The 23,941-nt window shown below is 42.9% G+C and overlaps 3 protein-coding genes across 7 annotated transcripts in view; 1 reads left to right on the forward strand and 2 right to left on the reverse strand.

Moving 5' to 3' along the window:
- Positions 1–498: 498 nt before the first annotated feature.
- LOC103710560 (actin-101-like) lies at positions 499–3,623 on the reverse strand. 2 transcript variants are annotated; one of them, XM_008796338.4, is made up of 5 exons: positions 3,468–3,623; positions 2,089–2,159; positions 1,573–1,966; positions 877–1,490; positions 499–787 (listed from the first exon to the last, which is right to left on the reverse strand). In XM_008796338.4, exons 2-5 carry the CDS (start codon positions 2,146–2,148, stop codon positions 722–724), a joined length of 1,134 nt encoding a protein of 377 aa, XP_008794560.1. In that variant the 5' UTR covers positions 2,149–2,159; positions 3,468–3,623; the 3' UTR covers positions 499–721. The 2 variants fall into 2 exon arrangements, with proteins under 2 accessions (XP_008794560.1, XP_008794565.1); XM_008796343.4 differs by having other exon boundaries at positions 2,089–2,179; positions 3,468–3,611.
- A 2,040-nt stretch (positions 3,624–5,663) lies between these two features.
- The window catches only part of LOC103711287 (probable sulfate transporter 4.2), a 32,001-nt gene continuing 13,723 nt past the window's right edge, over positions 5,664–23,941 (forward strand). Inside the window, exons 1-4 of one of the 4 annotated variants that reach the window (XM_039124221.1) lie at positions 5,664–5,868; positions 6,271–6,405; positions 21,509–21,557; positions 21,687–21,888. In XM_039124221.1, the coding sequence (XP_038980149.1) occupies positions 21,512–21,557; positions 21,687–21,888 (248 nt within the window). In that variant the 5' untranslated portion in view covers positions 5,664–5,868; positions 6,271–6,405; positions 21,509–21,511. Of the gene's footprint in view, positions 5,869–6,270; positions 6,406–11,065; positions 11,879–21,148; positions 21,243–21,508; positions 21,558–21,686; positions 21,889–23,941 lie in introns of those variants that run through there. The other 3 variants (XM_039124222.1, XM_039124220.1, XM_039124219.1) reach the window with 3 other exon arrangements.
- LOC103700276 (probable pectinesterase/pectinesterase inhibitor 51) lies at positions 10,163–11,276 on the reverse strand. The gene is made up of 2 exons (XM_039125142.1): positions 11,169–11,276; positions 10,163–10,645 (listed from the first exon to the last, which is right to left on the reverse strand). The coding sequence occupies exons 1-2, from the start codon at positions 11,274–11,276 to the stop codon at positions 10,163–10,165; spliced, it is 591 nt and encodes a 196-aa protein (XP_038981070.1).

Consider the following 23,941-nt stretch of genomic DNA (forward strand, 5'->3'; position numbering starts at 1 on the left):
GTGCTCGAATCTTCACCATAAAGTTAGATCCAACATGAAACAACAAAGATAGAGAAGTCTTTTTGTCGAAGGGTGTATGACTGGGACCTTTCTATGCTTAAGTCGGATAGACACTCGAAGAACAGCAGAGGTGTTGTGAGAGCGGCAGAATTGTGGCGAGCTCTTATTGATCAGTCCGCCATGTTGACTGCGGTCGATCCTGAAGCATATCATTTGGTAATTCAACAATTGCTTGTCGGACCATTTACTAGAACTTCACTTTCTTGCTCAAGGATTGCTTTTCAAATGGAAAGAAGACATTAAAGAAAACTTTTAGGAATATTTTCAGAAAAATTAGCCTCTAACATATTCATTTAAGACTTTGTGGGTTACGAAATACATAACCAAAATGAATGCTTTGCCAATTTCACATCAATAATTTCAACCATTGGAAGACACATCATGAGAACCATAAGATGCTTGTTAATATAAACATAACAACACTCAGTGAAAGCGAGATTGCTGCATGAATCAAATAGGAGGAAGAATTGATCATAACAAAACAATTTAAAGTTTTATCACAGCAATACAAAATAATATGTCAATATGACATAATAAGAGAATTTATACATTCAAATAGAACATATCATCAGCAAACTCGAAGGGAGAGGAAAAGAACACTCAAATAATAAAGTCCATAAATCGCCTAAACACAAGGAAAAACCTATCAGTCTTCAAAATCTCAGAAGCACTTCCGGTGGACAATGGATGGTCCTGCTTCATCATATTCTCCCTTAGAAATCCACATCTGCAAATACAGAGATATTGTAGTCAGGCATAGCACAAAAATACAAATTTATTCCAATGCGATAGAAAAATGCAGCACTAAGATATCACCTGTTGGAAGGTACTGAGGGAGGCAAGGATGGATCCTCCAATCCAGACACTGTATTTCCGTTCCGGTGGAGCAACCACCTTAATTTTCATGCTGCTTGGAGCAAGGGCAGTGATTTCCTTGCTCATCCGGTCAGCAATTCCAGGGAACATGGTTGTGCCCCCACTGAGAACAATGTTCCCATACAAATCCTTCCTGATATCAACATCGCACTTCATGATGGAGTTATATGTGGTCTCATGAATTCCGGCAGCTTCCATACCAATCAAAGCAGGCTGGAAGAGCACCTCGGGGCACCTAAACCTCTCAGCCCCAATAGTGATAACCTGTCCATCAGGCAGTTCATAGCTCTTTTCTACAGTCGAGCTGCTCTTGGCAGTTTCAAGCTCCTGCTCATAATCAAGGGCAACATAGGCTAATTTTTCCTTTATGTCCCTAACAATTTCTCGTTCTGCTGTTGTGGTGAAAGAATAACCTCTCTCCGTAAGAATCTTCATCAATGCATCTGTGAGATCACGACCAGCAAGATCCAGACGAAGGATGGCATGAGGGAGTGCATATCCTTCATATATTGGAACTGTGTGGCTCACACCATCACCAGAGTCCAGAACGATTCCTGCAAACAGCAAAACAATAACTCAGTGGAAGTAATGAAGATGATGGATTATTTTGAGCAACGCAGCCATCCTGATACAAACCTGTTGTGCGGCCGCTGGCATATAGGGAAAGGACAGCCTGAATTGCAACATACATGGCAGGCACATTGAAAGTCTCAAACATGATCTGGGTCATTTTCTCTCTGTTTGCTTTAGGGTTGAGTGGGGCTTCAGTGAGGAGCACAGGGTGCTCCTCAGGGGCAACACGAAGCTCATTGTAGAAGGTGTGATGCCAGATCTTCTCCATGTCATCCCAGTTGCTGACAATCCCGTGCTCGATTGGATATTTCAAAGTGAGGATACCTCTTTTGGACTGAGCTTCATCACCCACATAAGCATCCTTCTGGCCCATCCCGACCATGACACCTGTGTGGCGAGGTCGGCCTACAATGCTGGGAAATACCGCCCTGGGTGCGTCATCGCCAGCAAATCCAGCCTACAGAGTATTGCAAGATGGGGGAAGAAGTTACTTGGAGATCATGATCAAGGAATTGCAGAGATAACAATTCTCGAAGCAGGAAGAGTACAATAAGCCCAACAAAAGATTCGGTTAATAACCTTGACCATCCCAGTTCCATTGTCGCAGACAAGAGGTTGAATATCCTCGGCATCAGCCATTTTCTACAGCTCTGCACAAGAAATATTGCATCTGAAAGTAATTAATAGGCAAAGAGTAATCATTCCGTATATTTGAACTTGATAGCACACCTTAGCCAGTTATTTCGAGCTTGATTTAAATTTCCAATTCCAAATTATGCATTTATTGTTTTCATACAGAGTTTATTTTTTACTAGCAATATTGTTTTCTGGCAAATGGGACAAAGTGGTAACATAAACCTGGCATGCTTCACATCTGTAACACACAAGATAATTACATGACTGATTAGTGAGTACCATTTCAAATTTGATTATGATTAATTCAAATTAAACATCATGATTTTTTTTCTTTTTTTTTTTTTGCTGAAACGGATGATTCATACAGTACAGGTACAGATACATCCAAAGAAGTCGAAAAATAACAGATCCTGGAGCACACTAGGCAACTCCCTCTCCCCAACCCAAAAGAAATATCATGATTATTAGGTGATAATCAGATGTGCGGATCCAGCCACCAGTGATCTCATTATGTGGTTTGCCACCTAGCTCCTAACAAATCATGTGACCAGGATCATAAATTAACTCTCCATGCAGCGAGGGGCAATCACTTGGTTGTCTTCCTAGGGACATGACAAATACTAAAGCAGGGAAAATAAGCAATCAAAAGATACAACTAACTACAAACAAATGAATCCACGTTATAAAGAAAAGCATCCACACCTAAACTAATAGCAAAGTAAAACTTCATGCATATCTACAGCCATAGCAGTCATAGAATGACACACCCAACAGACTGTAAGCCATAACATTTTATGGCGATAATTATATAATCCATAAAAAACACCCAAAATGGCGATGAGATAGCATATGGAAGTGCTTCATGACCCTCCATATCCCACCAATAACTACAGAAACCGAGGAATAGATTAAAAACTTCAGAAAATTACTCATATATCACAAATCTCTTTTGCAAACCTAACAGGCGGCATAAAATCTTGACCGAAAAAATAACATTTGGGCGATATCGAGACGATTATAGTTTTTTCCCTGAAAAAAAAGTCCAATTTCATTTCCACCCAACCCAAAACGTAAAAAACCTCCCAAATCGGAACTTATCCTCGAGAAATCGAGAGATCTGGATCTAGAAAGCACGCCTCTGGAGATCAAGCGATGTAATTGTCCATTCTTTTCATCGATATTAAGATTTCCGCCAATAAAACTGCGAACTTTACATGTAAATTGAAACGAAAAATCGCGACATTGAGCAGATCCATCAGAACAATTCATAAAAAAAAAATGGCGGGAGAGAGAGAGAGATCGATGAGGCAACGGTTGCTTACATCGTTAGAGGATTGGCGACGGAATGAGAGAACTCCCCTTCCTCGGAGAAGATCGCCGCTAAGTAGAGGGAAAGAGCCAAAGAAGCGCTCTTGGTAACCAGAGAAGAGGAGGGAGCCCCCCTTTATCCAACGGCCGCGTGGAACCAGGACATCTAAAAAAATGGCCTTCCAACCCTGTGCCCCCCTTCGAATTTTGAGGTTCACAGATCCACTGGTAATTCCGAACAGCGAATATGATGTTTGGAATTATCATAGCCGTTGATCCTTCCAGATCGAGAGCTACAAGGGATACACGTGGACCCCAGTTGTTTTGAGGCCTGCCAAGTGGAGATAGGGAATAAGCTGTTTGGAATAAGCTGCTTAGGGCGAAAGAAAAAGCAAAGTCGAGGCCGGATAGGGAACAGCTCAGCTCATGTGGTTAGCCACCTAAGAAGGCTCAAAAGCTTGCGACACATGCTCACTTTTTAGGGGGAGTCATGATGGGGTTTGGGTGGGGTTGGGCGCGTCCTGGTTAAGCATATGTTTCCTACAGCTTGATGTTCTTGGTGATACCTAATTGGAGCATGGAACATGATTTATTTGGATAAGATGGTTGGGTCCACCTCGATGCCTTGCTCGAACTTAGGTTGCATTGGAATTTTTGATGCATTGGTTGAGCTTAGCGCTTCAAATCTTAGATCAAAGTGCCTCTTCGAAAAAATATATTGAAGTCATTTAGAATCTTTATAATAATAATAATAATATATTTATTTAAAGGCTCTCAATAAACTTTTTTTTTTTTTTTTTGGGGGGGGGGGGGGGGAGGGTGCTCATGATTCATGTAAGCAGAAATATACAGAGATCAAGAAAAGGTTTTCCTGTCCGAGCAGAAATATCTGCTTCTCATTTACTTATTTCCATCATGCTTCGAGGTTTCAGATAAAGTTCTTGATAATCATGGATTTTATGATGCTTTTGCATAGATATTGTTCCGTGAGAATCTGAAAAATTCCTCTTCTATCATGGTTTCTGTTAGAAAGAAAGCTATCCTCTAAGAAAGAAAGTATGATCGAGATGGAAAAAATAATGTATATAAATTTGTTTCCCTACAAGCATGCATTTCATAGCTCATGATTCATGTAAGCTATCCTCTAAGAAAGAAAGTATGATCGAGATGGAAAAAATAATGTATATAAATTTGTTTTCCTACAAGCATGCATTTCATAGCTAATACCGCATAATGCTTGAATGGAAGAGGATGAATATTACATGAAATATTTATGACAATTCGGTTATATTTGCGCTATGGGTACTATTTAGATGTCTTGGCATTCTATCTTTTTCATAGGCCATAAGCTGAAAAATAAAGAGATCACATGAGTTGCTAATTTCCTAATTTCTACTTTAAAAATAGTAATGTCCATTAATAAAGTTACAATCTCAAACTTCCATAAGTATAAGCCCTTGTGAGAGGGCTATTTCTTGGTCCTTTGAAGATTTTGATATAAGAATGGCTTATATTTTCTTTATGTTGTACCTTGCAATAAACTTTAAGATTTGCCATAGAGGTGTTACAGTAACTTAACAAGTTATCAAAATATAGACATTCAGCCATGAACTAGTCTAGTAAATGCAATTCACTCCCTACCATATATATATATATATATATGAATTAATAGTTTACCCCAATCTTTGGGACTATCTCATCTCTCCACGTTGCTTTCTGCAGCACATTTTAAGATTTCCATATAAAATATATAAGATTTGAATTGCATAAAAAATTATATAAATTAGTGATTCGAGACTACTTCGACCCTTGTCTCTTTTCCTGCCTTTCTTGTTCACAACTTGGCACTTAAAAGAAATAGGTCCATCACATATATTCAAATAGAATTTTATAAAAAAACAGGTTCAAAATTTGTCTGCAGTTAAGGGCATCCATCCAATTCAAATTTTGTGGAGAATTATCATTATCCTTACATGATTTTAGAAAAATCAAGTGCACATTATATACCAAACTACAGAATCAAGGATTTGGTAACCCTCCAAATAGATTGAAATATTAGGATAACAAAATACTAAATTAATTATTGCGCAAACTTAACTCCGGGGACAGCTTCCAGCCTTCCACCCTGGCAAATTCGACCGTTGGAGCCCAGTTGGCCTACATTCCACGCCAAACCCACTACCTCGCACGCGCCTACCGACCGAGGCAATTAGAAACTGGTCTTCTTTCCCCCCTGCAATTAGAAACCCCCCCAAATCGCCTGTTCCTCAATGATCGAGGGAGGACAAGAGAAGGGAAAAGGAGAAGGAACACTAGAAATGGAGAGAGAGTGATTCGACGCCGCGTCTCTGCGATCAAGAATTGGATTTCGCTATGGCATGCGCTGAATTCTAGCGATGTACGCTATCTTTCACGGTATGTTCTGGCATCTGGTCTCTCTATCCGATTCGTTTCCCTGTCTGCTCATCTACTAGCTCTCGTTGTTTTTTCCCATGAAATGATTGGAAGGTAATCCTAGTTCTTGATATGGTGAAACCCTCCGAAGTTTTCTCTCCTTGGTTCGTATCAGTTGGGCTTCTTCAGCCGGGAAAACCATTTTTATAGCCTTCTTGGATTGCTTATTGTTCCGCTGAGGTCAATGGATGTTACGAGTTTAAGGCACAGGAGAAGCTTAGTCTGAACGTTTTCTGTTTTATTCTCTTTCAATTTATTTTCTGAGGTTTTCTTTGTATTTTCTTTCTTCATGATATGGATTTATAAAGTTCGCAAAGATTGTTTTTTTTTTTTCCCTTTTTTTTCTTGTTTGTTTGTCCCAAGAGAAATCTTCTGCTACTCATCAACTGATTCCCAACAAGCTTTGAGGTTTCAAATGAAGTTTTTGAGGAAAGACAGGAACGCTCTGTCCCAGGAGAATCTAAAGGGTGCTGCTTTCGACATGGCTAGGATTTGCTGGTATTTTCCTTTAGTCTGAAGTTTTCATTTATATTGTATATTTGTATTTCTGTTCAGCTTCTCATGTTTTCCCTGTATTTTTCTTTTGCAATGGCATGCATATACAGAGATCAAGAAAAGGTTTTCCTGTCTGAGCAGAAATATCTGCTTCTCATTTACTTATTTCCATCATGCTTCGAGGTTTCAGATAAAGTTCTTGATAACCATGGATTTTATGATGCTTTTGCATAGATATTGTTCCGTGAGAATCCGAAAAATTCTTTTTCTGTCATGGTTTCTGTTAGAAAATCATCAATTATGCAATTACTATCAAAAGAAACTACCAATCTATCAAATGTTGTTGGAGATGCAGAATTATTGGAAACCAATAAGAAAGATATAGAACCGTTGGAAACCAATAAGGAAGATGCAGAGTTATTGGAAACAATCATGCAATTACCATCAATCATGTAATTTCCTCCAAAAAAGGAAACCACCAATCTGTCAAATACTATTGAAGATGCAGAGTTATTGAAAACCAATAAACAAAATATAGAGCCGTTAAAAACTAATAAGGAAGGTGCAGAGTTGTTGGAAACAAAGAAGGAATCTCTCCAAAGTTCCAAATGAGATATTAAAATTCTTGTATTTATTTTTCTTCCCATTCCATCGTTGTAAGGTTTTTTATTTATAGTCAAATACAATCACCTCTCAAATCAAGGAGAGTTTCTCTCAAAAAAAACTATTAGCTAAAACTTTCTTTAGTTTCGAGCTTCAAGGTATTTTCTTTCCATCTTGCCGCTGTGGAGCGGCAGTTAGAAGCTTTTTATAATTCATGAAACTTTCACATTGCTTGCTGGGCAATGTGAGCTGAATAGTTGACATGATGACATTCTCCCCCTGTACTTCATCTATAAATTTTGTGATTTGACCACGTATTAAGTTCACATGACAAGGGGGTTGGAGTTTGGGCAATGCAGAATGATGAGTCTCCTTCCTACAGCAAACCCAGGGTTTGGGTAATAGGCGGGTTAAAAAAGGCATCTGAGTCCAAGCAAGCTAGTTATCCAAGGGGATAAACTGACGAAACCGCACTTCTCACTCCAGCACTTGCATTCCAAAAGAATAGACATGATGTATTAAAGTCTTCTAATGTTGAACGATTGTTTGCTTTTGGGTTTCAACAGAGTCTGGTCAAAATTTGGATTCAGGGGAAAGGTGTTTTCAGCCCAGTCTCTAGCCTTTAAAATATAAATTTTTGACTTCAGACCTCTGAGAAGAGGGCCCATCAGTTTATAATATGGATTTGACTTCTAAAGTCAATGTTAGAACAATGGATTCAACAATGATGCCCTCTTGTTCTGCTATTAGTGATCTTATCGTATATCAAACAAAAAATTGCCTATAACCGTGGAAGAGAATTAAGAGATGAAGTAAATTATAGATCTGAAGTAAGGTAACATTGCAGGGTATTTACCGAAAAAAGGCAACATTGCAAGGTCCATGTATAACTTGGCTCAAGTATCATTTATCATGGAATCTCAGTTAGACCACAGGTAAGGTGCCCTATGGTGGTTAATTTGTCGAGAGGTGAATCACAGTGCAAAAGGGCAGTGGGTTAGTTTCTGTGAGAAGAGGGATTGGCGGATCCTATCGTTATTTTATCTAATGGAATTTATGATATTATGAAGGTCTACTTGCTTTGTCGACAAGAGATTTCTTTAGATATTAGTAGATGGTTAAGCCATGGTCAAACAATGAGGGCGGGAAAGGTTTGGTCCATAGATGGAAACCAGGTAAATAGAAGGTAAAATAGAATAAGAATGTGGACTGATTTGATAGATTTTTAGCAAGCTAATTTATGCAGCAAAACTTGTGAGTCATCACCAAAACTAAAAGTTGTTCATATTGTGTGATCCGAAGAAAACTAGTGTCGTATGAAGTGATCTTTTAGGCCAAACATGCCTTCTGTGAAGCCAATGGGGCAGCAGATTGGGTGGGTCGCCTATGTGGCCAGCCATACGTATGGGCTAGCGATGTCTCGGATACTTCGAGATATTCTGTTTTCTAATTTTATTAGATGTATTCGTACTCGTCAAATTTGAATCGTCCGTCTGAGCAAAAATTTTCTAGGGGACGGGAAGAAGGAAAGGGAAAGGAAAAACGAACGGTAAGTTGCTTAACCAATACCCGTTTTCGTTTGCATGCATCGTCCTTTGGTTCTTGTACAGTTAACAGAGGACAGGAAACTTCCAGCGGCTTGCAGTACACCAAGATGGTTAATGGAAATAATGTTCTCCTTGTCCCATCCCTGTGTAACAAATTTTATGGAATCCTATAATATGGCAGCTAGTGATGACGCCTGGTCTCCATCTCTATGAATGTCACCAGTATAAGGTGTTTCCTACTCTCCTGTTCCGTATGAACCAACTTGCATTCATCATTTATGGATTAGTATGGAACAGTGGCGGTTTCTGAAGTTTCTCTTTGCTTGGTTCCTTCTCGCTCTTTTTCTTTCTTTTTCTTTTTTTTCAGAATTCAAGGTGGTCCGGTGCTTTCATGAGCTTGGACACATGAACCATTTGGGTGGCAAGCAGAAAATTATTCGGATCTCAGCTTGGTAGGTTTCTTTTCAGAAGTTTCCTAGAGAAAATGTTACAGGGAATGCCCAGCATTTTACCTTCCTTTGGATTCACGGTTGGATTGCGCAATGGTAATCTGGATAATAAAGTTCGGAGTACTTTGAAAGCTGTGCATAATGCGATCCAATGGCTGATGCCGTGAAAAAGGATCAATTATTCTTCCCCCTTAACCCAACTGCTTGGGCCTCGACCCAAGCCAAAATCGACCCACAAACATTTCTTGGTTGACCTTCTTCTGGTTGTGTCAAATCCAGCTTAAGATGCTTCACCCATTTGAGGTAGGCTTAGGTCAATGAAAGTTGAAAATTCTGTAGGGTTTGTGAAACTGGCCAATAAAACTACTAAAAGTATGTTTGGATGTTTCTACAGGATTGGGTGGAAATCATTCAGGATTCATAGATTGGGTTGTCCATTTAAACATGGTTTTGTGCCAAGCAAACACCATCTAGCTCAAATTCTGTGGGAAGACAAAAAACCCCTTGCAGCCCAAAAGCTATTATCTGGGTTTGGTTTAGACAGGCTCTTAGAAAATGCAAGCTAGATGGGCCAACAGACCTGATTCCTCCAGCATTTTCAGCCCAATCTGGTAAGAATATCCAAACAGACCCTATGATCACATGCTACAGACTAGTCTAGAGCTATATTCATAAAATACTCAAGAATAGCTTTCGAGTAGGCTGGTTAGGTATTTTTTTTCTCCCTATGGGATTCAAATTAGCCCACTCCAAAGTTGCTCCGGGTATCTTATGCATATAAATCTAGCCCAGTCCAAAAGTTTGCTCGGAGATTAAAGACAAGCCTGTTTGCAGTTGGGCTGGTTGGACCCCTGGCTCTAATGGACCAATTTGGGCCGGTTGAGACTCTGATGGACGCGATGGTGGTGCGCATTAGCTCGCCGGACCAAGCCCGAGCCCAATTGCAGCCCGAACCGAAATCAACCACGGCCCGAAATCGACCACGGCCCAAATTGGGTATTCCGTATTTGGCCATTTGGGTAACCGGGTTACGGGATTTAGGGATTTTTTGCGGTTGCCGAATCGCGATTTGCAGAGGCTCGTCGTTGTCGTCGTCTAGGGTCCGGTGGTGGCGTGGAGGCTCGTCGTCGTCAGGTTCGTCTAGGCCGGTGAACCTGGGGATCACCATCGATTCGCCTTCGGCTTCCTCCTAAACGCTGTCAAGAACTCCTCGCTCCCATTAACAGCGCAACGGTGAAACACGAAACCCGTCGCCTGCACCGGGTCCGTCCGCCCCTGCGCCATCACGGCGTCGCTACCGGACTTCCCCGGCCCCTCCGCCCGCGTCACCACCTCGAGGAGACATTCGTCGAACACGGCGGTGGCGTTGCCGAAGACGAAATCGACGGTGCCGGAGATACGGAAGCGGCGGTACAGCTGCCGGAGGGACCGCGCATAGAGAGTATCCTGGTGGCCGTCGGCAGCGCGGCCACGAGGGAGGGTGGTGGCGGCGGCGGCGAGGCGGCGGTCGGAGAGGGAGAGGTGCTCGAGGCAGTTGCGGGCGGCATTGGAGCGGTTAAGGTTGGAGGAGGCGGCGGCGAGGATGGACTGGACGAGGGAGCGGGCGGTAGGGAGGGCGGCGGAGGAGACGGAGATCCTGAAATCCTACAGAAGCCACCTGATCCCCAGGTTCGTTGGCCTCTCTACAGAAGCTATCCTGGAAGTGCTCGGACTCGGCCTCTGTTCTTATAGCCCTTCCCATGAAGGACTTACAGATGCTTCAAGTTTTCTCCCAATTGGGCTATCAGGAAACAGTGCTCGGGCTATAAGTTTTCTTCCACAATCAGGCTGGCCCAATCGGTCTCGGGCCGGGCTCGGGCCGATTTTCAATAATACTATTCGGGCCTAGGCCCGGCCCGAAGCTCGGAAAATAAATTCGGGCCGGGCTTGGGTAGGGGTGTGGCCCGGCCCGGCCCGGCCCACTTCCAGCCCTACGCAACGCTTAGACGGTAAGAACGTATCGAACCATGGTGTCTAATTTTCGTACTTTTTGTCTGAGCTATATATTTAATAATCTTTAACTATTTACCTCGAATGCGGAATTACTGACAGATCTACATAAAATCATTTCCAACGTACAAAAACTTTCCGCTCTCATCCTTTGCGGAACATGTGGAACTGCGTGTACCACGGGTTGGATGCCGGAAAGCGTATCCCATGCAACTGGAAATATAGCCAGCTTCCATCGGTTCAGCACCAAATTGGAACAACTCCAAACGTCAAGCACCAGAGACATAACGCCATTTTAGACGTGGCCCCACCTGCATGGCTGCATGCAAGTGAAATCCAAGCATCCAACAGGAAAAATGTTCGAGTACTCAAACCTGTCCCCCTCCCCTCCCCCAAATCAAGAAGTCAGCTGATGCTGCGTATTGAATTGGCATCCTAAAGTGCGCCATGAAATGAAGCAAGGTGATTCGTCCATGGCAGCTCAGTGCCATTCCTGAGGTACGGTAGCATTGCTCGCAGAGTCGCAGAGCATGTTTCACATTCCATGAACTACTTCCGTGAGGAAAGTGGTGCCTGTACGTAACGATGGAGGTGAGATTATACCACCCCTACATATATTCCTTTCTCCTGCCAACTTTAACTGCTTACGGGCGACTGAGGGAGGGAAGGGGAGGCAGAGGCGCCAATGGAGATATCCTATGCTACGTCGAGCAATCTCGACATTGCCGACAGCGACATTGTGAGAGGATTAGCGAGGCAGGTGAGAGCAACTCCACTGGAGCGCCCGACGCCCTCATCCCCCTCGCTTCCTTCGCCCCCACCCCTTGCGCAATGGCGTCTGAAGCTCCAGAGCATGACGTTCGTCGAATGGATGGAGCTCCTGTTCCCATGCTGTAAAGATCCGCCTAGGATTGGGCCGGCCTCTGAATAAGGCGGCCCAATACAAAGAAAGAAAGGGGGGAGGGAGTATCCCGATCGGAATAGCCTCCCTCCCCTGTTTCAAATTTCTCCCCCTCCCGAATCCATCGGAGGGGAAGTTAGAGGGTGATTTAATCCTCCCATATCGGGCGAGGAACGCCTCCCCCCTCCTTCTAGGGCATCAACCGAGGGTCCTTCCACAAAAAAAAAAAAAAAAAAGAAAGGGATTGGGTTTTACCTTGCCGCGGAAGGGATCGGCCCATCGCTGTCGATCCGGTCGGGAGGACCTCGCCGGAGGCAAGGTGAGCATCTTCTTCTTCTCCTCCTTCTTCGTTTTTGGCCCTTGCTTCTTTGGGAATGAGGCCGGGAAGCCTCCGGAATGATGGAGAAGCCGAGCCGGTTCGGCCTTCTCCTCTTCCGTTCCGGCCGGCCGGCAGTCGTAGGGCGTGGCACGGCCAGCCGTCGCCGGGCGTGGCACCACCGGCATGCCACAGACCGACGACCATGGAGCGTCGCCGGCCGTGGGCCACCTGCAGCCGAACCCTCTCCTCCCCTTTCCGACGGGAAGAAGGAAGAAGAGAGGAAGAGAGAGGGTCTTTCCCCTCTCTTTCTCTTATTAAATAACCCTTTTATTATATTATTTGTCTATTTGTTGTTTGGTTTCCTTTTTACTATTGGATCCGGGAAGATCATGGCCTTGAGGACTCTAGATAGTCTTGGGATGCTAGATTTTAGAGGACCCTTTAGAGGATTAAACAGGGGTCCTAGATCATCTTATATCTTTGACAAATTTTAATAATGACTTGGTTCTGTAGGGGAACGATCTATTGGACGAGAGGACGCTGAGCAGAGTCCTGAGCATTCCGGTTCATAGATCACCGTGAGGGCGGGTGATTACTTGTCGGAGTTTTCAATAAGGGTAAGAATCCTTGTACGCCAATCCTACATGATATACATATTTTTGCACTATATATGTTTGATATGCTATGATCCAGACAAAGCAAAATAGTTTTATATTTAATTATATTTTGATCGTGTTGGCTTGTGGTTGGTAGTGTGATGGATGCTTGTATGTGTATAACTTATACCTGCATAATTGAATTTATGGATGTGGTGGTATGGACTAACCATGTTATAGTGATTGCCCTGTCACGGGCCGGAAACGTGATCATGGTTAGTCTAGGCCGGAAATAAAGTAAATAAAAGGGATTGATGTGTGGATGTGAAATTGATTAAATGAACATTGACTTTGGGCCGTCTCGTTATTATGGGTTTGCCCGTCACAGGCTCTAAGTGTGACACTATTGGTTTGCCCGTCACAGGCTCTAAGTGTGACAATGTTGGTTTGCCCGTCACAGGCTCTAAGTGTGACACTATTGGTTGCCCGTCACAGGCTCTAAGTGTGACAATGTTGGTTTGCCCGTCACAGGCTCTAAGTGTGACAATGTTGGTTTGCCCGTCACAGGCTCTAAGTGTGACACTATTGGTTTGCCCTGTCACGGGCTGGAAACGTGACCGGGATTTGGCCCAAAGTCGGAAAGATAATTGATCCGGATCAAGTTAATATAGAATGGAAAGAAAAAGCATTGAAAATATTAATGAAGATTAATGAGCTGTCGTATGCTATATCATTCTTGCGTGGTTGGACTTTCATTGATATTTGACGTGCATACTTATATTGATTATTTGAGCCTTTTGATAGTCGGTTTATGATTTCATGAAATGTGCATCGATTTATCGTGGCTTTCAAATTCATATTATTATTGTGTTAGTATGGATGTGTAGGGATTCTTACTGGGCTGTAAAGCTCACCCCCCTCTTCTTCTTTTTCTTTACCAGAGTTGCAGGATGCATAGATTTGGATGGGATGGGCGCAGAGTGCGAGTACCAGAGTTATTAGTTAGTTAGTTTGTTTATCCTTCTTTGATGTCGATGAACATTTGAAGACTTTGTAATTGAACCAATTTGTTTATTTGGACATGTTGGATTTGTCTATTTGAATTATTAAATTAGTTGTGGATTTATTGGAATTTTTGTTAATCATAGGCCTTGCATGATCTTTAGGGCACTGCTCTAGGGCTCATGCGGCCGGTCGCGTACCGGACCCGGGTGCTGGGTTCGGGGCGTGACAGAGTGGTATCAGAGCTTAAGGTTAAGGTATCCTAGGGTTTAGGTTCAGGTGAGAGTGAGTGGGGGAAGAATATTAAATGACTTACTAAAGTACCCCATAGATACATTTTCTTTGCAATCTTTAAACGTTAAAAGTAACTTGTGTAGGTTGATATGGCACGAGGGAGTGGACGTGGGCGTAATAGGAGGCCGACTCACTTTGCCGATGGCACCGCTGCTTGGACGCCCTCCGAACAACAAGAAGGTGCTCCACCCTCGCCGACCAGGAGTGTGCACCAGCAGGAACATCACGTCAACCCTGTTGGTAGTGCTCGGGAGATGGAAACCCCAGAAACTCCGAGGACAGGAACCTCGGGTGAGCCTGGAATTCAGCCTAATGAACCACTGAGTGCTTCTCAGATGATGCAAGCAATGATGCAACAACAAGCTGCTTCCCGATCAGACATAATGAGAATGATGGAGATGCAACTACGCTTCATGGAACAGCAGCAACAATTTATGCAGCAACAGTTACAACATCAGCAGCAACAGGTGACTCCTCAGAACCAACAGGGGGCTACGAGTCGGCAGGAGCATCATGTTAGTTTGGCAGAATTCAGAAAGTTTGCACCTTCAGCTTTTAAAGGCACTTCTGACCCTTTAGAGGCTGAGACTTGGCTGAATGAAATGGAAAAGGTTTTCAATGCTCTGAGATGCCCTGATGAGGATAGGGTTACTTTTGCTACATTTATGCTGCTGGGAGAAGCGGATATTTGGTGGAATGTGGAAAGAGGAAAGATGGGACAGAACGCTACATCTTTGACTTGGGAAGGATTTAAGGAGCTTTTCCGTGACAAGTATATTCCCCAAAGCGTGAGACGGCAGAAATTTCGAGAGTTTACCCGGTTAGAGCAAGGGAATATGACGGTCGTAGAGTATGCTGCAAAGTTTGAGGAACTGGCCAGGTATGCCCCAGGACAGGTGGAGAATGAAAGAGAACGAGCAGAGAAGTTTGAAAGTGGACTTAGAGCCCGAATCAGACAACAGGTGTCTACCTTCGAGCTTTCTTCCTACAAGGATGTGGTTAACAAAGCTTTGGTAGTTGAAAGGGGCTTAAATGACACTCAAGAAGAGAGGGAAAAGATTATGAAAAAGAGGAACAGACAGGTTGGTTTTCAAAATGAGCAGGATAGAAATACTGAATCAAGGCCCAAGAAACAAACTACTGCGAGTGATAAAACTCAACAAAAAGGTACTATAAGATGCTATAGATGTGGCGGCCCCCATTATCGAAAGGATTGCAGCTGGTTCGAAGGGAATTGCTTTTCGTGTGGCCAACAGGGCCACAAGGCGGACATCTGCCCTAATAATAGTGGGCAACAGACTCAACGGACACCTCAGCCTATTTCGGGAGCACCAGAAAATCGAGTATCTCAAGATGGACAACCACAAGGAGGGCAGCAGAGGCCTAGAACTCAAGGGCGAGTCTATGCTCTTACACAACAGGATGCCAACGCCTCTAACACTGTGGTGACAGGTATGATTAAAGTCTCATCCACCAATGCTTATGTTTTGATTGATCCTGGAGCTACTCATTCTTTCGTATCTGTCGATTTCGTTAGAAGAAATAATACAATGATTTGCATGCCATTAGAGACAGAATTTTGTGTTTCCATCCCTAGTGGAGATGTAATTCTAGTTAACTCTATCTGCAAAGATTGTATCTTGAATATGAGAGGCAGGGAGATGAAAGCAGATTTACTGGTCCTAGAGATGAAGGATTTTGACTTGATCCTTGGGATGGACTGGCTGGCGGCATACCATGCCACTGTTGACTGCTTCAAGAAAACAGTAAAATTTCAAATCCCTGGTCATCCAGAGTTTACTTTTAGTGGCAACAGAATGTTACCTCCGCCAAAAATAATCTCAGCCATACAAGCCAAGCGACTCCTTCGGAAAGGTGATGAAGGGTTCTTAGCTATGGTAATGGGCACTCAACTGGAAGAACTCAAACTAGAAGACATTCCTATTGTGAGGGAATTCCCTGATGTCTTTCCAGAGGATTTGCCAGGATTACCTCCTGATAGAGAGGTTGAATTCTCCATTGATTTGATTCCTGGCACTGGACCAATTTCTAAGGCCCCATACCGAATGGCTCCAGCTGAATTAAAAGTGCTAAAGGAACAACTACAGGAGCTGTTGGACAAAGGTTTCGTCAGGCCTAGTGTTTCTCCTTGGGGTGCTCCTGTACTATTTGTGAAGAAGAAAGATGGCAGTTTCCGGCTTTGCATTGATTATCGAGAAATAAATGGAGTAACAGTGCGGAACAAATACCCTTTACCGAGAATTGATGATTTGTTCGATCAGCTACAAGGGGCACAAATCTTCTCAAAACTTGATCTACGCTCCGGATATCACCAGTTGAGAATAAGGGCTGAAGACATACCGAAGACAGCATTCAGAACTAGATATGGACACTATGAGTTTTTGGTTATGCCTTTCGGGTTAACAAATGCACCAGCGGCCTTTATGGATCTTATGAATCGAGTGTTCAAACCCTACCTGGATCAATTTGTGGTAGTATTTATTGATGACATTCTAGTCTATTCAAAAAGTCCACAAGAGCATGAGGAGCATTTGAGGATAGTGTTACAAACTCTTAGAGAAAACAAGCTTTATGGCAAGTTGCAGAAATGTGAATTCTGGTTAAACAGTATCACCTTTCTCGGGCACGTGATCTCTAAGGATGGCATCTCTGTCGACCCAAGGAAAGTAGAGGCAGTAGTTGATTGGAGTAGACCTACTAATGTGTCCGAGGTGCGCAGCTTTTTGGGAATGGCGGGATACTATCGGAGATTCGTTGAGGGATTCTCTCGTATTGCCATGCCTCTATCTCGTCTAACCCAAAAGCAAGTAAAATTTGAATGGAAGGAGGATTGTGAGCAGAGTTTTCAGGAGTTGAAAAGACGATTGGTGACAGCTCCGATATTGGCCCTTCCATCTGGATCAGGAGGCTTCAGCATCTATAGTGATGCATCACGCAAGGGCCTCGGCTGTGTTCTTATGCAGAATGAGAAGGTGATAGCCTATGCTTCTAGACAGTTGAAACCATATGAGCTGAATTATCCTACTCATGATTTGGAGTTAGCAGCTGTGATCTTTGCTTTAAAAATATGGAGGCATTACTTATATGGTGAACATTGTGAAATTTTTACGGACCACAAAAGTTTGAAGTATATCTATACTCAAAAGGAGCTGAATTTAAGGCAAAGGAGATGGTTAGAGCTATTAAAAGATTATGATCTAACTATCAATTACCATCCAGGAAAGGCAAATGTTGTGGCCGATGCTCTAAGCAGGAAATCTTCAAGTAAATTAGCGGCTCTGATCACTACACAAAGAAACATTTTGTTGGACTTGGAGAGATATGAAATTGAAGTACGACTGCATGATCCTCAAGTACGACTTGCTAATCTTATGGTGCAGCCTATCTTGATTGAGAGGATTAAGTCATCTCAAAAAGAGGATCCAGAATTACAGAGGGTGAGGGGAACAGTTGAGTCTGGTGTTCAAAGCGAGTTCCATATGCATGAGGATGGTTCCTTAAGATTCGGTAGCAGATTGTGCGTCCCTAAAGTTCCAGAATTAAGAAATGAAATTTTAGAGGAGGCTCATAGCTCGGCTTATACAATGCATCCAGGAGGCACAAAGATGTATCAGAATTTAAAGAAACATTTTTGGTGGAGTGGTATGAAAAAGGATATTGCTCAATTTGTAGCTCAGTGTCTAGTATGTCAGCAGGTAAAAGCAGAACATCAAAGACCTGCGGGACCATTACAGTCTCTACTTATTCCTCAATGGAAGTGGGAGCATATCACCATGGACTTTGTGACTAGCTTGCCAAAAACCCTACGAGGTAATGATGCCGTGTGGGTAATTGTTGACCGGCTAACCAAATCAGCACACTTTTTGCCTTTCAGAGTTGGTTTCTCCTTAGAGAGATTGGCAGGCTTATATATAGAGCATATTGTGAAGTTGCATGGGGTCCCAGTTACCATTGTGTCAGACAGAGACAGTAGATTTGTATCACAGTTTTGGAAGAGTCTTCATAAGGCTCTTGGAACCAAATTGAGCTTTAGCACAGCTTTCCACCCCCAAACTGATGGACAGTCAGAGAGAACTATCCAGATTCTGGAAGATATGTTGAGAGCCTGTGTCATGGGTCTAGGAGGAGCGTGGGATGGCCACTTATCACTAATAGAGTTTGCTTACAATAATAGCTTTCAAGCAAGTATTCAAATGGCCCCTTTTGAGGCATTGTATGGCCGGAAATGTCGATCTCCTATTTGTTGGGATGACGTGGGCGAGAGAAAATTGTTGGGCCCAGAAATAGTACAACAGACTGTTGATAAGGTGCAAGTGATCAGAGAACGACTCCGTACAGCTCAGAGTCGCCAAAAGAGTTATGCTGATAATAGAAGGAGGGAACTGGAATTTCAAATTGGAGATCATGTTTTCTTGAGAGTGTCACCTACAAAAGGTGTGATGAGATTTGGGGTTCGTGGCAAATTGAGCCCTAGGTTTGTTGGTCCGTTTGAGATTTTGGACAAGGTTGGGGAGGTGGCATATCGACTGGCTTTACCACCGGCTTTATCCAGTGTGCACAATATTTTTCATGTGTCAATGTTGAAGAAATATGTCCCAGATCCGAGTCATGTGGTAGCATATGAGCCATTACATCTTCAGGAGGATTTGACCTATGAGGAGTTTCCGGTACGAATTGTGGACAGAAAAGATCAGGTACTACGACATCGAACCATTCCTTTTGTGAAGGTACAATGGAATAATCATACAGAAAGAGAGGCTACTTGGGAGCTCGAAGAAGAGATGATAGTCAAGTATCCGCAGCTTTTTGAAACCTCAGGTATTTCAATTTCGAGGACGAAATTTTTTTTTTTTAGGGGGGGAGAATGTAAAGATCCGCCTAGGATTGGGCCGGCCTCTGAATAAGGCGGCCCCAATACAAAGAAAGAAAGGGGGGAGGGAGTATCCCGATCGGAATAGCCTCCCTCCCCTGTTTCAAATTTCTCCCCCTCCCGAATCCATCGGAGGGGAAGTTAGAGGGTGATTTAATCCTCCCATATCGGGCGAGGAACGCCTCCCCCCTCCTTCTAGGGCATCAACCGAGGGTCCTTCCACAAAAAAAAAAAAAAAAGAAGAAAGGGATTGGGTTTTACCTTGCCGCGGAAGGGATCGGCCCATCGCTGTCGATCCGGTCGGGAGGACCTCGCCGGAGGCAAGGTGAGCATCTTCTTCTTCTCCTCCTTCTTCGTTTTTGGCCCTTGCTTCTTTGGGAATGAGGCCGGGAAGCCTCCGGAATGATGGAGAAGCCGAGCCGGTTCGGCCTTCTCCTCTTCCGTTCCGGCCGGCCGGCAGTCGTAGGGCGTGGCACGGCCAGCCGTCGCCGGGCGTGGCACCACCGGCATGCCACAGACCGACGACCATGGAGCGTCGCCGGCCGTGGGCCACCTGCAGCCGAACCCTCTCCTCCCCTTTCCGACGGGAAGAAGGAAGAAGAGAGGAAGAGAGAGGGTCTTTCCCCTCTCTTTCTCTTATTAAATAACCCTTTTATTATATTATTTGTCTATTTGTTGTTTGGTTTCCTTTTTACTATTGGATCCGGGAAGATCATGGCCTTGAGGACTCTAGATAGTCTTGGGATGCTAGATTTTAGAGGACCCTTTAGAGGATTAAACAGGGGTCCTAGATCATCTTATATCTTTGACAAATTTTAATAATGACTTGGTTCTGTAGGGGAACGATCTATTGGACGAGAGGACGCTGAGCAGAGTCCTGAGCATTCCGGTTCATAGATCACCGTGAGGGCGGGTGATTACTTGTCGGAGTTTTCAATAAGGGTAAGAATCCTTGTACGCCAATCCTACATGATATACATATTTTTGCACTATATATGTTTGATATGCTATGATCCAGACAAAGCAAAATAGTTTTATATTTAATTATATTTTGATCGTGTTGGCTTGTGGTTGGTAGTGTGATGGATGCTTGTATGTGTATAACTTATACCTGCATAATTGAATTTATGGATGTGGTGGTATGGACTAACCATGTTATAGTGATTGCCCTGTCACGGGCCGGAAACGTGATCATGGTTAGTCTAGGCCGGAAATAAAGTAAATAAAAGGGATTGATGTGTGGATGTGAAATTGATTAAATGAACATTGACTTTGGGCCGTCTCGTTATTATGGGTTTGCCCGTCACAGGCTCTAAGTGTGACACTATTGGTTTGCCCGTCACAGGCTCTAAGTGTGACAATGTTGGTTTGCCCGTCACAGGCTCTAAGTGTGACACTATTGGTTGCCCGTCACAGGCTCTAAGTGTGACAATGTTGGTTTGCCCGTCACAGGCTCTAAGTGTGACAATGTTGGTTTGCCCGTCACAGGCTCTAAGTGTGACACTATTGGTTTGCCCTGTCACGGGCTGGAAACGTGACCGGGATTTGGCCCAAAGTCGGAAAGATAATTGATCCGGATCAAGTTAATATAGAATGGAAAGAAAAAGCATTGAAAATATTAATGAAGATTAATGAGCTGTCGTATGCTATATCATTCTTGCGTGGTTGGACTTTCATTGATATTTGACGTGCATACTTATATTGATTATTTGAGCCTTTTGATAGTCGGTTTATGATTTCATGAAATGTGCATCGATTTATCGTGGCTTTCAAATTCATATTATTATTGTGTTAGTATGGATGTGTAGGGATTCTTACTGGGCTGTAAAGCTCACCCCCCTCTTCTTCTTTTTCTTTACCAGAGTTGCAGGATGCATAGATTTGGATGGGATGGGCGCAGAGTGCGAGTACCAGAGTTATTAGTTAGTTAGTTTGTTTATCCTTCTTTGATGTCGATGAACATTTGAAGACTTTGTAATTGAACCAATTTGTTTATTTGGACATGTTGGATTTGTCTATTTGAATTATTAAATTAGTTGTGGATTTATTGGAATTTTTGTTAATCATAGGCCTTGCATGATCTTTAGGGCACTGCTCTAGGGCTCATGCGGCCGGTCGCGTACCGGACCCGGGTGCTGGGTTCGGGGCGTGACACATGCACCCGGTGGTTGCGAGCATATCAGTGGAGCGAGTACCTCCAGGTGGACCTCATGGCTGGCATCACTGTCGGCGTCATGCTCGTTCCTCAGGTGCAAAGGGTTCCTTCTCTCTCTCTCTCTCACACACACACACACATTCCATTAGTATAATATATAGTGTCATTGGGATTCCCAAGTGCTTTTACTTGGATCCTTGAATTACTAATTAATTGTTTCTGATTTTGGAATATCAATGTTGATTTCCATTGTTTGTAAGTTAGGACGTAATTCGCATCAGTTCCCATCATCATTGACATAACTCTCAAAGTAGCTCTGCTCTTTGCATTTTGTTGATTTGTTTACTGCAAACTGGTCAGGCAATGTCTTATGCGAAGCTAGCAGGGCTTCACCCGATTTATGGACTCTGTGAGTTCGCTACTGCATTTGTAACTAGTTGCTCTTTTCCTTTCCTTTTAACACTTCATTCTTATCTCTTTACCTCTGTCTGCTGCAGTCTCTGAGACCAATGCTTTGCCATTTATTTATTGAATGCAGATTCTGGTTTTGTTCCAATATTTGTCTATGCTGTGTTTGGATCGTCTCGTCAACTTGCTATCGGTCCGGTGACACTTGTATCTCTCTTGGTTTCCAATGTCTTGAGCAACATTGTTGATCCTTCAGATGAGTTATACATGGAGCTTGCTGTCCTGTTGGCGTTTATGGTTGGTGCACTGGAATGTACGATGGGGCTGCTGAGGTATCTGATCGTTTTTCTACCGTTTCTGAAATCACTCTAGGCATGTATGGGGAATTTGCAGCTCCCAACTCTGGACCATTAAGAGGTCCTTGGAAATGAGTAGAGGCTATGGGCCTACAAGGATCCAATCAATGGGATTCAGGGCTCAAAGAGACTCAAATTCCACACCTAGAACTAGGAGACCTTTCTCAGTAAAAAAAAAATATTGAACTCTAAATTGAAGGTTATGCAACAGTGTTATTGCATGTTTTGGTGGTGAATCAAAGTTCAGAATAGGGGAATCCAGCTAAGCTGGCTTGGATTAGCAAGAGGCTCATCTATAGAACTAGTGATGCTCTCTTAGATATGAAACAAAGGAGCCAACACAAACTGAAGAACCTACCATTAAATCTTAAGGTGGTTCATTGAAAAAAAATGATATCAAGTAACACTTAACTTTTCACTTATAGAAACAAAAGGAGGTTGGATCATCCATTGGTGGATATAGCAGCCATGCTAGAATACTTAATTTGACTTCCGAAAATTTTGGCTACTAGAATTTTGGTTGCCTGGAGAGGACACAACATGACACCCTTGTTAAAAGATATTTTAGTGTAGGTAATGACTATCTATTGCCCTACACTTTCAATTACCAAACATTTCTAATTATTAAGTTTGTTAAACTTATAGCATAACTTCATTTCCATTTTTTAAATATGCAATATCCATGTATTTCAGTTGTAATTGGATGCATTGAATAATTAGCTTAGTCTAATGGTCAACATATCTGTGCATAGTCTTGATTTGGCTTATCGGAATTATACTATTATACTGCTATGCTTGATATTTCGAGGCCAAAGTGATAGAAAAAAAAGTCTTGGATACTTTGGCGCTCATGCCAGGTGCTTAAGTTATGCTTAAGCTGTGAATATAAAGACCTAAGGACGAAAATTTCTGGTAGGTTTCTGAATCAGCTACTGGCAAGTTAGCAGATTCTTGCATTACTCCACCAACTAGATCTGGTTATGGTCTGGGTATCCAAAGCATGATTGTGAGCTGTAGTATTTTAATCCAATAGTGCAGATTGGCAAGAGACTAATGACTTTCATGTGATAGGTCTTTGAAGGGATAAAATATCATAAAACATAAGGTTCATATGTGCATGACTAAATGCATTAAATTGTAATGTCGTGGAGCCATACATCGGGTTCAGTTCTCCCTACACTCTATGGCACTACATTATGTTGTGTTGAATAGAGTCTGTATACAAACTACATACATAACTCCTATGGACTTATGATGGATGAAAGTTTCTACTAATGGACAACCACTGCATATGTTATGATCAGGGGCGGCCCAATGCATTTGGGGGCCTAGGGCGAACTCACTAAATGAGGCCTTTTTTAAAATAATAATAATAAATTTTTAATAAGTAGGGGCGGCTCAATGCATTTGTTTCATTCTTTTCATGTCATCTTCTAGCTCTATTTCAGGTGCTTGTTATGTTGCTAATTCCTGAGTTGAACTTGATGTAGTGTTTTGTTTGTTTGCCATAATAAATCTATTTAGAGCTCCTTTTTGAGATTGAACGAGTTTTTCGATTTTTCTTTTTTTTAAAGTTTTTCATATCCACATTCATATTTTCTATTAGATATTTGAATCTAAAAATTATATTACCAAACAAAGCAATTAAGACAATTACTACAAATAAATTAAAATATAAAAGAGAAAAAATATTAGAGAAAAATTATAACAAAATTATAGAAATTGCAATAAAATTAGTGGAATTAAACGCTGGATGTTGAAAATATAATCAAACAAAGAGGGGATTAGAAGAATCACACAGGTGCCACTGACCCACTGAGGCACTGAGTCACTGTCACAGTCTCACAGACTGACAGACCCAGTGAGACGGATGTGAAGGCCTGACGGGACAGCCGGGCCCGCCGGGGTGACGGGACTACCGTCTACAGGAGCCGGGAGGGAGGCCGGAGGCGAGGAGGTCACGTTGTCACGGGCTCACGGGCTCACGCCTCACGGGAGCCGGGCCGGGGAGGAAGGCGACTAGCGAGAA

This window comes from Phoenix dactylifera, chromosome 3 (genome assembly GCF_009389715.1).
Source record: "Phoenix dactylifera cultivar Barhee BC4 chromosome 3, palm_55x_up_171113_PBpolish2nd_filt_p, whole genome shotgun sequence".
NCBI lineage: Eukaryota > Viridiplantae > Streptophyta > Magnoliopsida > Arecales > Arecaceae > Phoenix > Phoenix dactylifera.